Consider the following 17,265-nt stretch of genomic DNA (forward strand, 5'->3'; position numbering starts at 1 on the left):
CGACAAAAAAAGACCTAAGACAGTTGAGCAACTAGAATCCTGCATTAGACAAGAATGGGTTAACATTCCTATCCCTAAACTTGAGCAACTTGTCTCCTCAGTCCCCAGACGTTTACAGACTGTTGTAAAGAGAAAAGGGGATGTCTCACAGTGGTAAACATGGCCTTGTCCCAACTTTGAGATGTGTTGTCATGAAATTTAAAATCACCTAATTTTTCTCTTTAAATGATACATTTTCTCAGTTTAAACATTTGATATGTCATCTATGTTCTCTTCTGAATAAAATATGGAATTTTGAAACTTCCACATCATTGCATTCCATTTTTTATTTACAATTTGTACTTTGTCCCAACTTTTTTGGAATCGGGGTTGTACTTACTGTCCAGAACTGGAAATGAGTCAACACTCAACAGCGTCCATTCATTGTACATGTACTGACTGACTGAGTCCTCGTCTCCATGTTTTCAACACTGCATGTTCAGAGATTAGAAAGAATAAAAACACATTTTATGACTGACTTTCTTGTATCAACAGTAGTTCTAGCTTTGCTGGTAACATTTTGTACAGATTAAAGTTGGTCCCATGTTAAAAACAGAGTATTGGCGACTAATATTCTGACATAATTGGCACAGTGCCAAAAATTAATTTGGCATGATGTCAATCAAGGAGTCATCAAATTAAAATTACCTATAGTTATTTTGCAAATCCATAGTAAAAGCAGTGTCATTCTTGTCAAAAATACACTTTAGACCTTGCTGAAACATCATGTACGTCATGCACATTTTGAACGCTTTCTGCCTGAAAAATGGACCATTTTGGGTTGTGCGCAGATGTCAGATTTACAGCAACTTCCCTTTGGTTTGTATTTCTTGCATACAGAGGCTTGATGCAGCAGGTACAACTCAAAATCCATAATCTGAGCACCTGGTATGAAAATCTGGTTGACTGACAGACACAAAAAATATTTTACATATACAGTGGTGCTTGAAAGTTTGTGAACCCTTGAGAATTTTCTATATTTCTGTATAAATATGACCTAAAACAACATCAGATTTTTACACAAGTCCTAAAAGTACGTAGATAAAGAGAACCCAGTTAAACAAATGAGACAAAAATATTATGGTCATTTATTTATTGAGGAAAATGATCAATGAATTAAAGTTTCTAACAGTTCCAGTTGGTGTCCACTTTATTATTGCCCTAACAGTAGAAATGGAAATTTTCAGGCAAGTAGCTTTTTTTTTTAAATAATTCCCTGACTTATAAAGGTCAACACACTGCTCCCTCATTTGGTATGTACGTTCTCTTCTCTTTCCCATGTTGATGGGTAACTAAGGAAATTTGGCCTTTGTCACCTCGCCACTTGTACCCAGTCAGGAAGTAATGGATTACAGCTTGAAAGTCACTACACAATCCAATCGACTTAAAAAAAAAAAAAAGTACAATTTAAATTGGAAAAATGCTTCAGTTACATTTTGTTCAATATAATTTCCAGGGGTGCCAATACTAGTGGCATGTGTTTTTGTTGAAAATTATTTCTTGGAGTAGTTGTTCTCTAAAATTTAAGATTGGATTTTCTCTCTTTTTTGCCCCTTTTTAGATTTCTCTCATTTTTTTTGTTAGAGAGCTCACTGTTTTGTCAGACTTCACCCAAAACTGGATTTTTTTTCTAACCCTTTTTATTAAGCTTTACAAAGAATGCCAATAATCATGGGGGACACTGTGTATACACACACACATAGCCATGTCCACATGTATTTGAGCACTGATATAATTTTAGTAATTGTGCCTCTGTAAACCACCACAATGGATTTGAAATGAACCAAAATGTGACTGATGTGTAAGACTTTCAGCTTTACTTCCAAGAGTTTAACAAAAATTTTCCATTAACCATTTAGGAAATACAACCATTTTTACATCGTCCCTCCATTTTCACAGGCTCAAACATAACTAGACAACTGACTGAGAAGTGGTTTCATGGCCAGGTGTGGCCTGTTTCTTATTTCGTGAAAAATTAAGGAGATAAAACATCTGGAGTTCATTCCAAGTGTTGAATTTGCATTTGGCAGCTGTTCGTGGGAACTATAAATATGCGGTCCAAAGAGGTTTTCATGCAAGTGAAGAACCCCTTAAAAAAAAAAAAATAAATTGTGTACACACACACACACACACACACACACACACACAGTGGTGCTTGAAAGTTTGTGAACCCTTTAGAATTTTCTATATTTCTGCATAAATATGACCCAAAATATCATCAGATTTTCACACAAGTCCTAAAAGTAGATAAAGAGAACCCAGTTAAACAAATGAGACAAATATTATACTGGTAATTTATTTATTGAGGAAAATGATCTGATATTACATATCTGTGAGTGGCAAAAAGTATGTGAACCTCAAGGTTTAGCAGTTAATTTGAAGGTGAAATTTGAGTCAGATGTTTTCAATCAATGGGATGACAATCAGGTGTGAGTGGGCACCCCGTTTTATTTAAAGAACAGGGATCTATCAAAGTCTGATCTTCACAATGCACGTTTGTGGAAGTGTATCATGGCACAAACAAAGGACATTTCTGAGGACCTCAGAAAAAGTGTTGTTGATGCTCATCAGGCTGGAAAAGGTTACAAAACCATCTCTAAATAGTTTGGACTCCACCAATCTACAGTCAGACAGATTGTGTATAAATGGAGGAAATTTAAGACCATTGTTACCCTCCCCAGGAGTGATCGACCAACAAAGATCACTCCAAGAGCAAGGCATGTAATAGTCAGAGAGGCCACAAAGGACCCCAGGGTAACTTCTAAGCAACTGAAGGCCTCTCTCACATTGGCTAATGTTAATGTTCATGAGTCCACCATCAGGAGAACACTCAACAACAATGGTGTGCTGCTCGTTTGCAGTTTACTAAAGATCACGTGGACAAGCCAGAAGGCTATTGGAAAAATATTTTGTGGACGGATGAGACCAAAATAGAACTTTTTGGTTTAAATGAGAAGCGTTATGTTTGGAGAAAGGAAAACACTACATTCCAGCATAAGAACCTTATCCCATCTGTGAAACATGGTGGTGGTAGGATCATGGTTTGGGCTTGTTTTGCTACATCTGGGCCAGGACAGCTTGCCATCATTGATGGAACAATGAATTCTGAATTATACCAGCGAATTCTAAAGGAAAATGTCAGGACATCTGTCCATGAACTGAATCTCAAGAGAAGGTGGGTCATGCAGCAAGACAACGACCCTAAGCACACAAGTCGTTCTACCAAAGAATGGTTAAAGAATAAAGTTAATGTTTTGGAATGGCCAAGTCAAAGTCCTGACCTTAATCCAATCGAAATGTTGTGGAAGGACCTGAAGAGAGCAGTTCATGTGAGGAAACCCACCAACATCCCAGAGTTGAAGCTGTTCTGTATGGAGGAATGGGCTAAAATTCCTCCAAGCCAGTGTGCAGGACTGATCAACAGTTACCGGAAACGTTTAGTTGCAGTTATTGCTGCAAAAGTGGGGGGGGGGGGGGGTGTCACACCAGATACTGAAAGCAAAGGTTCACATACTTTTGCCACTCACAGATATGTAATATTGTATCATTTTCAGGGCTTTGAACCGGTTCAAGGAACGAAAACAAAAACCGGGAACTTTTTCTATTTCACATGGAACAGAAACGAAACCAGAAGCTTTATTATTTTTTATGTTCCGGAACAGAAACGCTTATTAAAAATAATGGTAACCAGTTAATACCGGTTTTTACTTCGTTCCTCAAAGTTTCCGTAGCCTACAAATAAAAAAAGTCATTCTTCTCCTGCGCAAGTTTCTATGACCCGCTGGGGTTCACTTCCTGTGTGACGTTTGCTGACTGAATGGAGAGAGCGGGAGGGTGGACTACTATCACGTCTCCACATCTTAAATAAGGAGGTAAATATTGCAGTCTATCGTTATTCAAAAACGTCAATTTCAAACACGATATCAATATATTTGTCCACGTTAATGAGAGGCTCGCGAACATTAAATGACATTAACCTCTGTTAGCCTATCAATGCATAGGGCCTGACTAGCCTTTGGTAACACATTAAACGAATTATCTTTCATTTTTGGCACTTTTTCTGTTTGTGTAGATGGGAAGACATACTGAGAATCCAAATCGCCAACATTTGAAATAATAATTGTTTTAAATTATTTCTTGTCTTATTTAATGAAGGTTGTAATAGAATTAGCCTACATTTGGCTTATGCTGGATGAGACAGAGACATAATTTTATAGCCATTTGTTAAACAGCCGACAGGGAACGTAATTAACCGTAATTAACCGTTCCGGGAGCTAAATTTTTTTGTTCTAACCAGTTTGGGAACGTCTATTTAATGGTGGAACCCAAAACCGAAAACGTTAAAATTCCGTTTCTGTTCGGAACGAACCAATAGGAAAAAAATTCTGGTTCAAAGCCCTGATCATTTTCCTCAATAAATAAATGACCAAGTATAATATTTTTGTCTCATTTGTTTAACTGGGTTCTCTTTATCTACTTTTAGGACGTGTGAAAATCTGATTATGTTTTAGGTCATATTTATGCGGAAATATAGAAAATTCTCAAGGGTTCACAAACTTTCAAGCACCAGTGTGTGTGTGTGTGTGTGTGTGTGCGCGCGCGCATGAGTGTAGTGCCACTAGCAGCGATAAAGGGCCCTTGCACAAAAACAACTCACTTCCTGTTGAGTATGGCTAATGCAATTTTGTTCATCTTGGGGCACACCACACATCTACAAATTTTGACATGGATAGGTGAAACTATATACCGGGCAGAAGTATCAATGTCACGTGGGAGCGCTATGGAGTTCCCCAGACACACCCTGGGCTACGCCTCTATCCCTGAGTAGTGGTGGCCAGGACTGATGCGTGTACCAAATTTCATGAGTTTGAAGTTTTTCAACAATGGAGTCATTACTGTCCAGGTCCAAATTGTGGCACTATACCAGGGGGTCACTTTGGGCATATGGATGTCATCAAAAACACCGTCTGATAACCTCTGAAGGTTGAGCCATATCAGGCAATGCATGGTGAATTTATGACATACTTCCTGTTTGCATAGCGAAACATTAATTTATTGGTTAGCCATTTCAACATCATGCAAGATATCGCAAATCCTGTCACAGTTCAATTGGCTAAAACAATATACATTTCAGTTTTGCTCATCTTGCAGCGCACCACACATTATCAATTTTGACACGGATAGGTGAAACTATATGCCGGGCAGAAATCTCAATGACATGTGGGGGCACTATGCAGTCCCCTGGACACACCCAGCATCCAGCCTCTATCCATGAGTAGCAGTGGCCAGGACTGATGTGTGTACCAAATTGCATGAGTGAGTTTTTAGGCAACAGAGTCATTACTATCCAGGTCCAAATAGTGGCACTGTACCACTAAGTGGTCACTTTGGGTATGTGGATATCATCAGAACCATCACATACCAGTGAATTTTTAACTAAATTTTTTAGTTCTATAAAATTTACCAATAATTTTAGAGTTGCAGCTGTAGAAGTGTGAGAGTATTGTTGCATATCACAACAAAAGTTGTAGGGACAAAAGTTCTAACATGGTTCCTGTGGGTCGGGGTTTGCATCCTGTGCATGCTTTCAGCTTTTGTATTATTTATTTTCTTATACTTTTGTTCTGTTCACTATGCTCAATATATGCCGATACAAATTTACCCATTTTTTTTCAAGCGGCAGCATGTGATGCAAACAAATAGACATTTAGGTTTCTCCACTGCTTACACTGGAGGCAAACAGCATACTGGCATTGCTTTCCTCATCTTTCCAATGGACAACTGATCCCTTTTTCCCCCCACCATAGACTCAGGTCAGCTTTTCCCCATTCTCCAGACAGGCAGATCTATAAAAAAAAAAAGAAAAAAGTTATAATAAGACCATGACAACTTTTTCCAGTGCTCAGGGCTTCAATACATCCTAATGAAGATACATGGTTTTCCCTGTAAACTGCTTTTCTATTCATTCAAATAAACGGAACATATCAAGCCCATAGCAAGTCTGGCTTTCTCCTTGACCTCTCTCTTTACACAGCCAATACTTCAAAATTACAACAACTTTAGTTTCACCTTGCCATTCATTCCACATTGATTGAGCTTTGTTAATATGGAATCTCTTCATTGATGGTGATTGTAGACGTAGGTACTTAAAACCAAATAATGGTGATGGCCATACATTTCTTTAAATAATCAGTTACACAAAATTTCTTGCCTATGAATATTCAAGGCTTTCATATTGAATAAAATTATTTTAACCAATATTAATTGCCACATGCTATATTTCTAGAGCTCGTTCATTGATTGTGATAGGAGGAACTGAAGGTATTTAAATACTTCAAATGGTGCCCATATGTTTCTTTTAGTAATCAGGCTCATAAATTTACCTGCAAACAAATACTTAAGCCTTTAGTTATAAATAAAATTCATGTTTACCCAGATCAATTGCTGTAAAAATAAATAAACAAATAATTAATTTCATTTCTTAATGAATCAATTAAGAAAGAGTTACAAAATTATATGATTTATTTCAAGTTCTTCAATAGTAGCTTGACCTCAGATGCATAAAATCATGTCAAGATTTAAAAAAAAAAAATCATTAAAATAACTGAGCACAAAAACCAGCAAGGATGACGTTGTGGTCAGAAGTTCACATACACAGACATGAATGTCATCATGGACATGAACATCATGGCAATCTTAGGCTCTCAATGATTTCCTTGAACTGTTGAGTTGTCTGGGGCAAAATGATTATACACATACCTGCAAACTCAGAAGGTCTGAAAAAGGTGACAAACTTTTTTACACCCCCCGATGTAAACCAAAACCCGAGCCCGCCCCCTCTCCAAAAAAAGGTGCAACATAGCTACAGGTAAACAAAAAACCTGTTTATTAACATAACCTTGTTTTTTGGTCAATCAGTGCAAAATGGCTGATGGTCAATCAACAAAATCAACCACAATCAAGTAACAACAATGTCAAGCTGAGTAATTTACTAATAGTAAATCTCATTTCTTCATTTTTTGGCCTGGACAAGCCGTTCCATGGCCAGTTTCCTCTGCTTTGCCATGTGTCTCTTTCAGGCAACATAGCTTCAGCCCACTAAGGGCTACATTGTCTTCAGCCAGCACTTGGGCCAGGTTCACCATCACTGGTGCAAAGGTGAAAGGAAGTGAATATTCAGCAAGAGTAGCCAGAACCATTGCCTAAACAAAGAAAATATTAGATTTACATTATTAAAGCTGGTTTAATATTCACAAACTTCCATTGCTATTACAAAGTTGTTAAGACTGGATCCTCATTCCAATAGACATGATCTAGGCTACAGTAGTTAATCTCTAAATTAACTAAACATGCAATGTACAATATTTTTTTGGTAATGTACAGTGGAGGAAATAATTATTTGATCCCTTGCTGATTTTGTAAGTTTGCCGACTGGCAAAGACAAGAAGAGTCTATAATTTTAAGGGTAGGCTTATTTTAACAGTGAGAGATAGAATATCTGAAAGAAAATCCAGAAAGTCACATTTTATAAAATATATAAATTGATTTGCATTTCGTTGAGTGAAATAAGTATTTGATCCCCTACCAACCATTAAGAGTTCTGGCTCCCACAGACCAGTTAGACACTCCTAATCAACTCGTTACCTGCATTAAAGACAGCTGTCTTAAATTGACACCTGTATAAAAGACACCTGTCCACAGAATCAATCAGACTCCAACCTCTCCAACATGGGCAAGACCAAAGAGCTGTCTAAGGATGTCAGGGACAAGCTTGTAGAGCTGCACAAGGCTGGACTGGGCTACAAAACCATAAGCAAGAAGCTGGGTGAGAAGGAGACAACTGTTGGTGCAATAGTTCGAAAATGGAAGAAATACAAAATGACCATCAATCGACCCTGGTCTGGGGCCCCACACAAGATCTCACCTCGTGGGGTATCAAGGATCACAAGAAAGGTGAGAGATCAGCCTAGAACTACATGGGAGGAGCTTGTGAATGATCTTAAGGCAGCTGGGACCACAGTCACCAAGAAAACCATTGGTAACACATTACGCCGTAATGGATTAAAATCCTGCAGTGCCCGCAAGGTCCCCCTGCTCAAGAAGGCACATGTGCAGGCCCGTCTGAAGTTTGCCAATGAACACCTGAATGATTCTAAGAGTGATTGGGAGAAGGTGCTGTGGTCAGATGAGACCAAAATCGAGCTCTTTGGCATTAACTCAACTCGCCGTGTTTGGAGGAAGAAAAATGCTGACTATGACCTGAAGAACACCGTCCCCACTGTCAAGCATGGAGGTGGAAACATTATGCTTTGGGGGTGTTTCTCTGCTAAGGGCACAGGACTGCTTCACTGCATCAACGGAAGAATGGACGCGGCCATGTACCGTAAAATCCTGAGTGACAACCTCCTTCCCTCTGCCAGGACACTGAAAATGGGTCGTGGACGGGTCTTCCAGCATGACAATGACCCAAAACATACAGCCAAGGCAACAAAGGAGTGGCTCAAGAAGAAGCACATTAAGGTCATGGAGTGGCCTAGCCAGTCTCCGGACCTTAATCCCATAGAAAACCTATGGAGGGAGCTGAAGCTCCGAGTTGCGAAGCAACAGCTTCAAAACCTTAATGATCTAGAGATGATCTGCAAAGGAGTGGACCAAAATTCCTCCTGACATGTGTGCAAACCTGATCATCAGCTACAAGAAACGTCTGACCGCTGTGCTTGCCAACAAGGGTTTTGTCACCAAATACTAAGTCTTGTTTGCTAGAGGGTTCAAATACTTATTTTATATATCTTTTATATGAAGTTATTTTCTGGATTTTCTTTTTGGCGTTTTGTCTCTCACAGTTAAAATAAACCTACCATTAAAATTATAGAATGTTCATTTCTTTGTTAGTGGACAAACTTACAAAATCAGCAAGGGATCAAATAATTATTTCCTCCACTGTAGGCTAGTCTACTCCTATTTTGCCTAACATTAGCCTACTGCCAAATATCAAGTAACCTGTTAAACAGTGTGTAGTAATTTCCCTGTGGGTGGGTGGAGCACAGAGGACGGCAGGACAGAGATCAGGTGAAACAAGGCTTTTATTGCCACACTTTTCAGTTTTAGCAATATGTGTCGGACGCACAGAGACACACATCAGCGTCTCGTCCAGGGGTGAGCTCCTTCCGCTCTCCCTCCTGATATAGGGCGCGGTCACTGGGAAGACACACAAACAGGTTAATTGCTCTCAGGTGTCGTGATTCTGCCACTTACCTTCCCTGACTCCGCCCTCCTGTCACAGACCGGCGCTTGACCACGCCCCCACTGCCACATACCCCCACCGCCCGACTCAGGCCGGGCGGCCGTTCGGCCTGCAGCCGACTCCCCCCCCGACGGGAGAGGAAGTCTGCCACGACCATCTGCGCCCCCGGCCTGTGGACCACCTTGAAATTAAAGGGTTGGAGCGCCAGATACCAACGGGTGATCCGCGCGTTGGCATCTTTCATGCGGTGGAGCCACTGGAGGGGCGCGTGGTCCGAACAGAGGGTGAAAGGGCGCCCCAGCAGGTAGTACCGGAGGGTGAGAACCGCCCACTTGATGGCCAGACACTCTTTCTCTATGGTGCTGTAGCGCCCCTCACGCACCAACAGCTTCCTGCTGATATACAGGACAGGGCGGTCCTCCCCCTCCACCACCTGGGACAAAACCGCCCCCAGCCCTCTGTCCGACGCATCGGTCTGCAACATAAAGGGGAGAGAAAAGTCAGGGGAGTGTAGAAGTGGCCCCCCACACAGTGCAGCCTTTAACTCTGAGAAAGCCCGCTGGCACTGCTCCGTCCACTGGACCGGATCTGGTGCCCCCTTTTTAGTGAGATCAGTCAGCGGGCTGGTGACGTCCGAATAATTAGGTATAAACCTACGATAATAGCCAGCCCCAGGAACTGTCTCACCCCCTTTTTGGTCTGGGGCCTCGGGCAGGCCGCAATTGCTGCCATCTTATTAATTTGGGGACGCACCTGCCCGTTGCCCAACTGGAAGCCCAGATACCGTACTTCCACCCGCCCAATCGCACACTTCTTTGGGTTGGCTGTGAGCCCCGCTCGCCTCAGCGACCTAAGGACGGCCCTCAGATGTTCGAGGTGCCGCTGCCAGTCATTGCTATAGATGATTATGTCATCTAAATGCGCTGCCGCATACGTGGCGTGAGGGCGGAGGACTCTGTCCATCAGCCGCTGAAACGTCGCGGGCGCCCCAAACAGCCCAAATGGAAGGGTGACGAATTGGTGTAAACCAAACGGTGTGGAAAAGGCCGTTTTTTCTCGGGATAGTGGAGTCAAGGGGATCTGCCAATATCCCTTCGTCAAATCCAGTGTTGAATAAAAGCGAGCAGTGCCGAGTCGATCGAGCAACTCATCAATACGAGGCATTGGGTACGCGTCGAATTTAGACACCGCGTTGACTTTCCTATAGTCCACACAGAACCGGACCGACCCGTCGGCCTTGGGTACCAAGACCACCGGGCTGCTCCAGTCACTGTGGGACTCCTCGACGATGCCCATTTCGAGCATGGTCTGAAGTTCTTCCCGAACCACCTTTTTTTTGTGTTCGGGCAGCCTGTAAGGGCGGCTACACACTACCACCCCCGGGGGCGTCTCTATGTGGTGCTCTATGAGGTTAGTGCGACCGGGCAGGGGTGAGAACACATCCGAAAACTCGGTCTGCAACTGGGCGACCTCCATGAGTTGGGTCGGGGAGAGGTGGTCTCCACAGGGGACCGGAGAGGTACGTGATGCCAATGTCCCTTTTTGAACCTCCGGCCCCAGCTCCGCCTTCTCCGGAACTACCGACACCAACGCCACGGGGACCTCCTCGTTCCAGAGTTTAAGCAGATTGAGGTGGTAAATCTGTAGCGCCCCACCCCTGTCCGTTCGCCTCACCTCATAGTCGACATCCCCGACTCGCCGTGTGACCTCAAAGGGTCCTTGCCACTTGGCGATCAATTTGGAGCTCGACGTGGGCAACAGTACGAGTACCTCATCTCCCGGAGTGAACTCTCTAAGGTGCGTACCCTTGTTGTACAGGCGGGCTTGCCGTTCCTGGGCCTGCCGCAAATTCTCCTGAGTTAGGTGGGTGAGCGTGTGGAGTTTTGCGCGCAGGTCCATAACGTACTGAATTTCGTTCTCACTTTGTGAAGGTCCCTCCTCCCAATTTTCCCGCAGCACGTCCAGGATGCCGCGCGGCTTACGCCCATATAATAATTCGAACGGGGAGAACCCCGTGGAGGCTTGGGGGACCTCTCGCACTGAGAACAGCAAGGGTTCGAGCCACTTATCCCAATTACGTGCGTCCTCACTTACGAATTTTTTAATAATATTTTTGAGGGTGCGGTTGAATCGTTCTACTAAACCGTCCGTTTGTGGGTGATACACGCTGGTGCGGATCGGTTTAATCCCCAATAACCCATACAGTTCGCGCAGTGTTCGTGACATAAATGTAGTGCCTTGATCAGTCAGAATCTCTTTCGGGATTCCAACTCGGGAGATGACGCGGAAGAGTGCCTCTGCAATACTGCGTGCTGAGATACTGCGCAGAGGCACGGCTTCCGGGTATCGCGTTGCACAGTCCACCAGAACTAATATAAAGCGGTACCCTCGTGCTGACCGATCTAATGGCCCGACGAGATCCATCCCAATTCTCTCAAACGGGGTCTCGATTAACAGTAGAGGGCGCAAAGGTGCTTTTGGAATGGCCGCTGGGTTTACTAACTGCCATTCGCGGCATGCCGTACACCACCTACGGACATCGCCGCGAATCCCCGGCCAATAGAATCGGGCCATTATTCGGGCTAGTGTTTTATCCTGCCCCAAGTGTCCAGCCATGGGATTAAAGTGAGCCGCCTGGAATACCAATTCCCGGCGGATTTTTGGAATTAAAAGCTGCGTGACTCGCTCTTTAGTTTGAGTGTCCTGCGTCACTCGGTATAATCTATCCTTCATAATCGCGAAGTAGGGGAAGGACGGGGTGGCGTTCGGCTGGAGTGTTTGACCATCGATTACTCTCACTTTATCAAACGCATGCCGCAGAGTCTCGTCTCGCGACTGCTCTAATGGGAAATCCGCGAGGGATTCCCCAATAGAGAGAGGAGGAGCCGGCGGCTCCTCACTCTGACGCGGAGATGACGTAGACGGCTCTGTGACAGCTGCTCCCGCCAAAGCGACACCGGGACCTCCCCCTGTCAAATGGCAGGACCCACTCTCTACTAGGCGTGTCATTAAACCCCGAAATCCCGGCCAATCAGTCCCCAAAATTAACGAGTGGGTAAGGCGAGGATTAACCACTGCCTTCACTATAAATTTTTCCCCTCTGAAAATAATGTGGACCGACACCAAAGGGTAGCTGTGAACATCCCCGTGCACACACAACACCTTCACCCCTTGTGCTCCCCCCAATGCCTCGTTTTGAACCAGGCTTTGGCGAATTGAGGTCTGATTACAACCAGAATCCACCAACGCCTGATATGTAGCCCCTTGGATACTCACCGGTATGCGATACGCTCCGGCCCGATCGAGGGCGGCCTCTGGCGCGTCGGGGATCCAAACCACCGCGCCCACTTCCATTGCTGTGCACTGCTGTTGAAGGTGGCCCAGCTCCCCGCAGCGCCAGCAAACCGGCCCGGGCTTTCCCTCTGCACCGGTGATCTGGGGCTCACTCACCTGAGGGGGGGGGAGAGACAGACACAGAAGGGAGAAACAGGAGGGCACCGCGGGTGCGGCGGGCCGGCTGGGGTGGTGCCGGCCCCCGCCTCCGCGGTGGGGGAATGGGGCGAGGAAAGGACACAGGAGGAGAGGGAGAGAGAGAGAGAGAGAGAGAGAAGAGGAGAGAAGAGACGATGCCATCTGCTGTCCTGCTGCCGGGACAGCCGCCAGATGATCCTCCGCCAGCTCGACTGCCTGATCCAGCGACGCCGGGCGGTGGCACTGGACCCATTCCGCGGTTCCGGCTGGTAAGCGGGCGATGAACTGTTCCAGTACCACCTGGTCGACGACTCCCTCGGCAGCGCGATTGTTGGCCCTCAGCCACCGCCAGCAGGCGTCCCGGAGCTGCTGGCCGAACGCGAACGGCCGGCCGACTTCCTCCAGTCGCAGCGCGCGGAAGCGCTGGCGCTGTTGCTCCGGTGTGCGCCCCACGCGCTGGAGGACGGCCCGGCGGAGGTCCACGTAGGCCAGCCGGCGGTCGGCGGGGAGCTGCAGCGCGGCCAGCTGTGCCTCTCCCGTGAGCAGGGGGAGGAGGCGCGCCACGCGCTGCTCCATCGGCCACCCCGAGGCTTCGGCGACCTGTTCAAACAACGTGATGAACGCCTCGGGGTCGTCCTGCGGGCCCATCTTGGTGACAATGAGGGGAGACGGGCCCGCGGCCGGAGCGCTGGTGGACCCCGCCGACGCGAGGAGATGCCGGAACGCCTCGCGATCTTCCTGCTGGGCCAGCACCAGGGCTTCGAAGCGCCGCTCCTGCTCCTTTCGGAACGTGACGAGCGCCTGGTGCTGGCTTTGCTGAGCCGTGGCGAGGACCAGATCGGCGAACGGGGAGGATTCCATGGGGCTGCTGGTTTGGTGCTCCACTGTCCCGGGTTTCGGCACCACTGTAGTAATTTCCCTGTGGGTGGGTGGAGCACAGAGGACGGCAGGACAGAGATCAGGTGAAACAAGGCTTTTATTGCCACACTTTTCAGTTTTAGCAATATGTGTCGGACGCACAGAGACACATACATCAGCGTCTCGTCCAGGGGTGAGCTCCTTCCGCTCTCGCTCTCCCTCCTGATATAGGGCGCGGTCACTGGGAAGACACACAAACACAGGTTAATTGCTCTCAAGTGTCGTGATTCTGCCACTTACCTTCCCTGACTCCGCCCTCCTGTCACAGACCGGCGCTTGACCACGCCCCCGCTGCCACACAGTGAAATGGTAGAATTACAGAAAACTACAAGCCTAGCCTATTTAGCCTAATCTATACACACCTCTGCATTGGCAACTCGCTGAAATGTAGGTACAGGCACCCTAACTTGCTCCCTCATAACATCGGGCCCCTTGGAAGCACTTTGCTCTGGGACTGGAAGGACACTGGATGTGGTCATAACAGTGCACACTTTTTGACGGTGCACCTCTGTTTGGCAGTGTGCCAAAAGAGCATGAGAGCCTTTGTTGCTGTAATTTATTTCTTTTTGGCAAAGGCTGCATTTTGAATACCCGGCTTTGTCTATCTTATGAAAAAACTGTGACAGCAGGAAGCTGTGATGAACTCCCTTCACTTCAGTCTTGACCTCGATTTTTAGCCAGGCCCAGCTCCACCTGCACCTCAGACCTGCATCAAGCTTTGCTACATAAAACAGTGTCTTCCTCTTTAAGCTCCCTCATTCTGGAAAAGAACTGACCAAATATTATTGGCTGGGTCAGGGCTCCTTTTTGTTACCATAAACGTTTGTAAAGGCTAACTCTAACTACATCCATCCATGTTAAATGATCCGCCGGAGAAGGTGTTTCAATCACTTAAAAAATGCCGGTGTACTAACATTAATATTACATGTTCGTTTTCATTCCTCATCTTGTGGCAATGTCGCATTATCATCAGATAACAGTACGGATGCAGTAGAGATAGCCTTCACAAAAGTTATTCAAACTGAACCGACTGGCCTGAAAGGTTAACATTAACACACAATTCACTGATGTTAGCCGACATCCTAGCTAACGTTAGCATACAAGCTGAAAAACTTTACATTATGTATAACGTTAAACATGTTGTAAAAGGTTTCATGTCACAACACACGTAACGTTGCTAAAGTAGGATTATCTTTGACAAACCAAGTTTAATTTACACAGCATATTACATTGTTGGCAGATAATGAGACTTACCTCAAGTCTGTCACTAGTGTCCATAGATCTCTGAAGTCTCTGACGCAGGTCGTATGTTTACTGTCTGTGGTTTAGTCAGGCAAAGGTTTAGTTCGCCGTGGGAAAGATGGATTGATTTGGATGTTTGTGATTGGCCAAATGAGTAGCGTGTGACTGGCCAAATGACTCGTGAAGATGGCAATCCCATTTTACTGAAAGTCCCATCCACCGCTGATCCCCCGACCCCCCCCCCCCTCCAAAAAAAAAAAAAAAACCTCTTCGGATCTAGATGAATCACGAAAATGACATTTTGTTTGCAAAACGGCAAATTTCGCCGAAAAGCGACTAGTTTGTAGGTGTGTGTACAACATACATCTTTAAAAGGAAAAAAAAATGGGAACTTTGTTTTAAAAGCATTTATTTTAGGTTTTCTGAAATCAAAAAAGGGTCAAAATTAGACAGCACATGTGTGTGGAGGGGAGGTGCACGCGCATGTGTGTGAGGCAGACAGAGTGTGAGTAAGTGGATATTACATGATTGAGTGAAAATACAGTACCAGTCAAAAATTTGGGAACACCTTCAAATTCGATGTTATTTTATTCCTACATTGTAAATTAATACTGAGGTCATCCAGACTATGCAGCAACATGTAGGAATCATTTAGTAAACTTTAAAAAATGTTAAATCAAACCAAAATATGTTTTAGATTTTAGATTCTTCAAAGTAGGCACCTTTTGCTTTGATTACAGCTTTGCACACTCTTGACATTCAATCAGCTTCATGAGGTAATCACTCGAAATGGTTTTCCAACAGTCTTGAAGGAGTTCCCAGAGGTGCTGAGCACTCGTTGGCTGCTTTGCCTTCACTCTGCAGTCCAACTCATCCCAAAACATCTCAATTGGGTTTAGATCAGGTGATTGTGGAGGCCACGTCATCTGATGAAGCACTCCATCACCCTCTTTCTTGGTCAAATAGCCCTTACATAGCCTAGAAGTGTGTTTTGGGTCATTGTCCTGTTGAAAGACAAATGATGGGCCCACTAAGCGCAAACCAGATGGGATGGCATGTCGCTGCAGAATGCTGTGGTAGCCATGCTGGTTAAGTGTGCCTTCGATTTTGAATAAATCGCCAACAGTGTCACCAGCAAAGCACCCCCATACCATCACACTTTCTCCTCCATACTTCACTGTGGGAACCATCCACTCACCTTTTCTGCGTCTTACAAAGACATGGCGATTAGAACCAAAAATCTCAAATTTGGACTCCTCAGACCAAAGGACAGATTTCCACTGGTCTAATGTCCATTCCTTGTGTTCCTTGGCCCAAGCCATTCTCTTCCTCTTGTTGTTCTTCCTTAGAAGTGGCTTCTTTGCAGCAATTTGACCATAAAGTCCATATTCACGCAGTCTTCTCTGAACAGTTGATGTTAAGATGTGTGTGCTACTTGAACTCTGAAGCATTTAGGTGGGCTCTTATCTGGGGTGCTGTTAACTTGCGGTTTCTGAGGCTGGTAACTCTGATGAACTTATTCTGTGCAACAGAGGTAACCCTAGGTCTTCCTTTCCTGGGACGGTCCTGATGTCCTGATGCATGGCGGTCCTAAAATTGCATCAAGTCCGCAACATTATTGGCCAACCATATAGACTTCTGTCCATCCTCCTGCCTTTTTAACAGAGAGACTGCTTGTACAAATAAACAGTATGTGCAGGGCTTCCAAAAGAGGAGACAGCCGTTGAAGCTGGAAATGAAGAGCAAGCGACAATTGATGGCCTTGATGCCGTGGACATCCTAAGCAGTTTCATCAAACCTATGGACTTGGATCCTGAGATTTCTATTACCGCTCCCCCGCTGACTCCCAAACCAGTGAATGCAAATTGTCCTTTGGTTGCATCCTTTTAATTTTTTTTACGAATCATCTATACTGATACATGTTTTGATAAAATAAATGGTTGCAGCAATTTGACCATAAAGTCCATCCAATTAGTTCATAACTATCTAGATCTGTAGGTTGATTGCTGAGTGTAGATAATAAAATTTTACTTTGTAATTTCATATTGTTTGCTGGTAATTTGACTTGGCTGTTTTTTTTTTCTTTGACTCAAGTTCAGCTAAAAGCACAATTCAAAGTCCAGAAACAAGGGAGACAAAACATCTGGGCTGTATCCTTTTTTGTAATGGTATCAAGGTCAGCACGTGTATGGTTTAACAAATATGGCCACCCCAATATTTTAAAAAAAAAAACCCACCACACTCCGTTTCTGACTCACAGGATAAAGTGTCTTGCAAAGCCCTTTGATCTCACAACTCTGAGGCCACAAATTAAATTCCAGCCATTGCTGTATGGATTTGTTCTCTGGCTA

At 44.8% G+C, this 17,265-nt stretch overlaps 1 protein-coding gene, 1 long non-coding RNA gene and 1 pseudogene across 2 annotated transcripts in view; all 3 read right to left on the bottom strand.

Annotated features, from left to right (window-relative positions):
* The window catches only part of st3gal5 (ST3 beta-galactoside alpha-2,3-sialyltransferase 5), a 123,547-nt gene that overhangs the window by 85,874 nt on the left and 20,408 nt on the right, over nucleotides 1-17,265 (bottom strand). The window contains exon 2 of the mRNA XM_060927635.1: nucleotides 5,768-5,885. Within this exon, the coding sequence (XP_060783618.1) occupies nucleotides 5,768-5,844 (77 nt within the window). The 5' untranslated portion in view covers nucleotides 5,845-5,885. The remainder of the gene's footprint in view (nucleotides 1-5,767; nucleotides 5,886-17,265) is intronic.
* On the bottom strand, nucleotides 6,903-15,025 carry LOC132890106 (uncharacterized). The gene is made up of 2 exons (XR_009655157.1): nucleotides 14,927-15,025; nucleotides 6,903-7,241 (listed from the first exon to the last, which is right to left on the bottom strand). It is a non-coding gene; the product is annotated as an uncharacterized LOC132890106 (long non-coding RNA).
* The window catches only part of LOC132889894 (uncharacterized), a 55,383-nt pseudogene continuing 53,440 nt past the window's right edge, over nucleotides 15,323-17,265 (bottom strand).

The sequence above is a fragment of the Neoarius graeffei genome, chromosome 8 (genome assembly GCF_027579695.1).
Source record: "Neoarius graeffei isolate fNeoGra1 chromosome 8, fNeoGra1.pri, whole genome shotgun sequence".
Classification (NCBI taxonomy): Eukaryota; Metazoa; Chordata; class Actinopteri; order Siluriformes; family Ariidae; genus Neoarius; species Neoarius graeffei.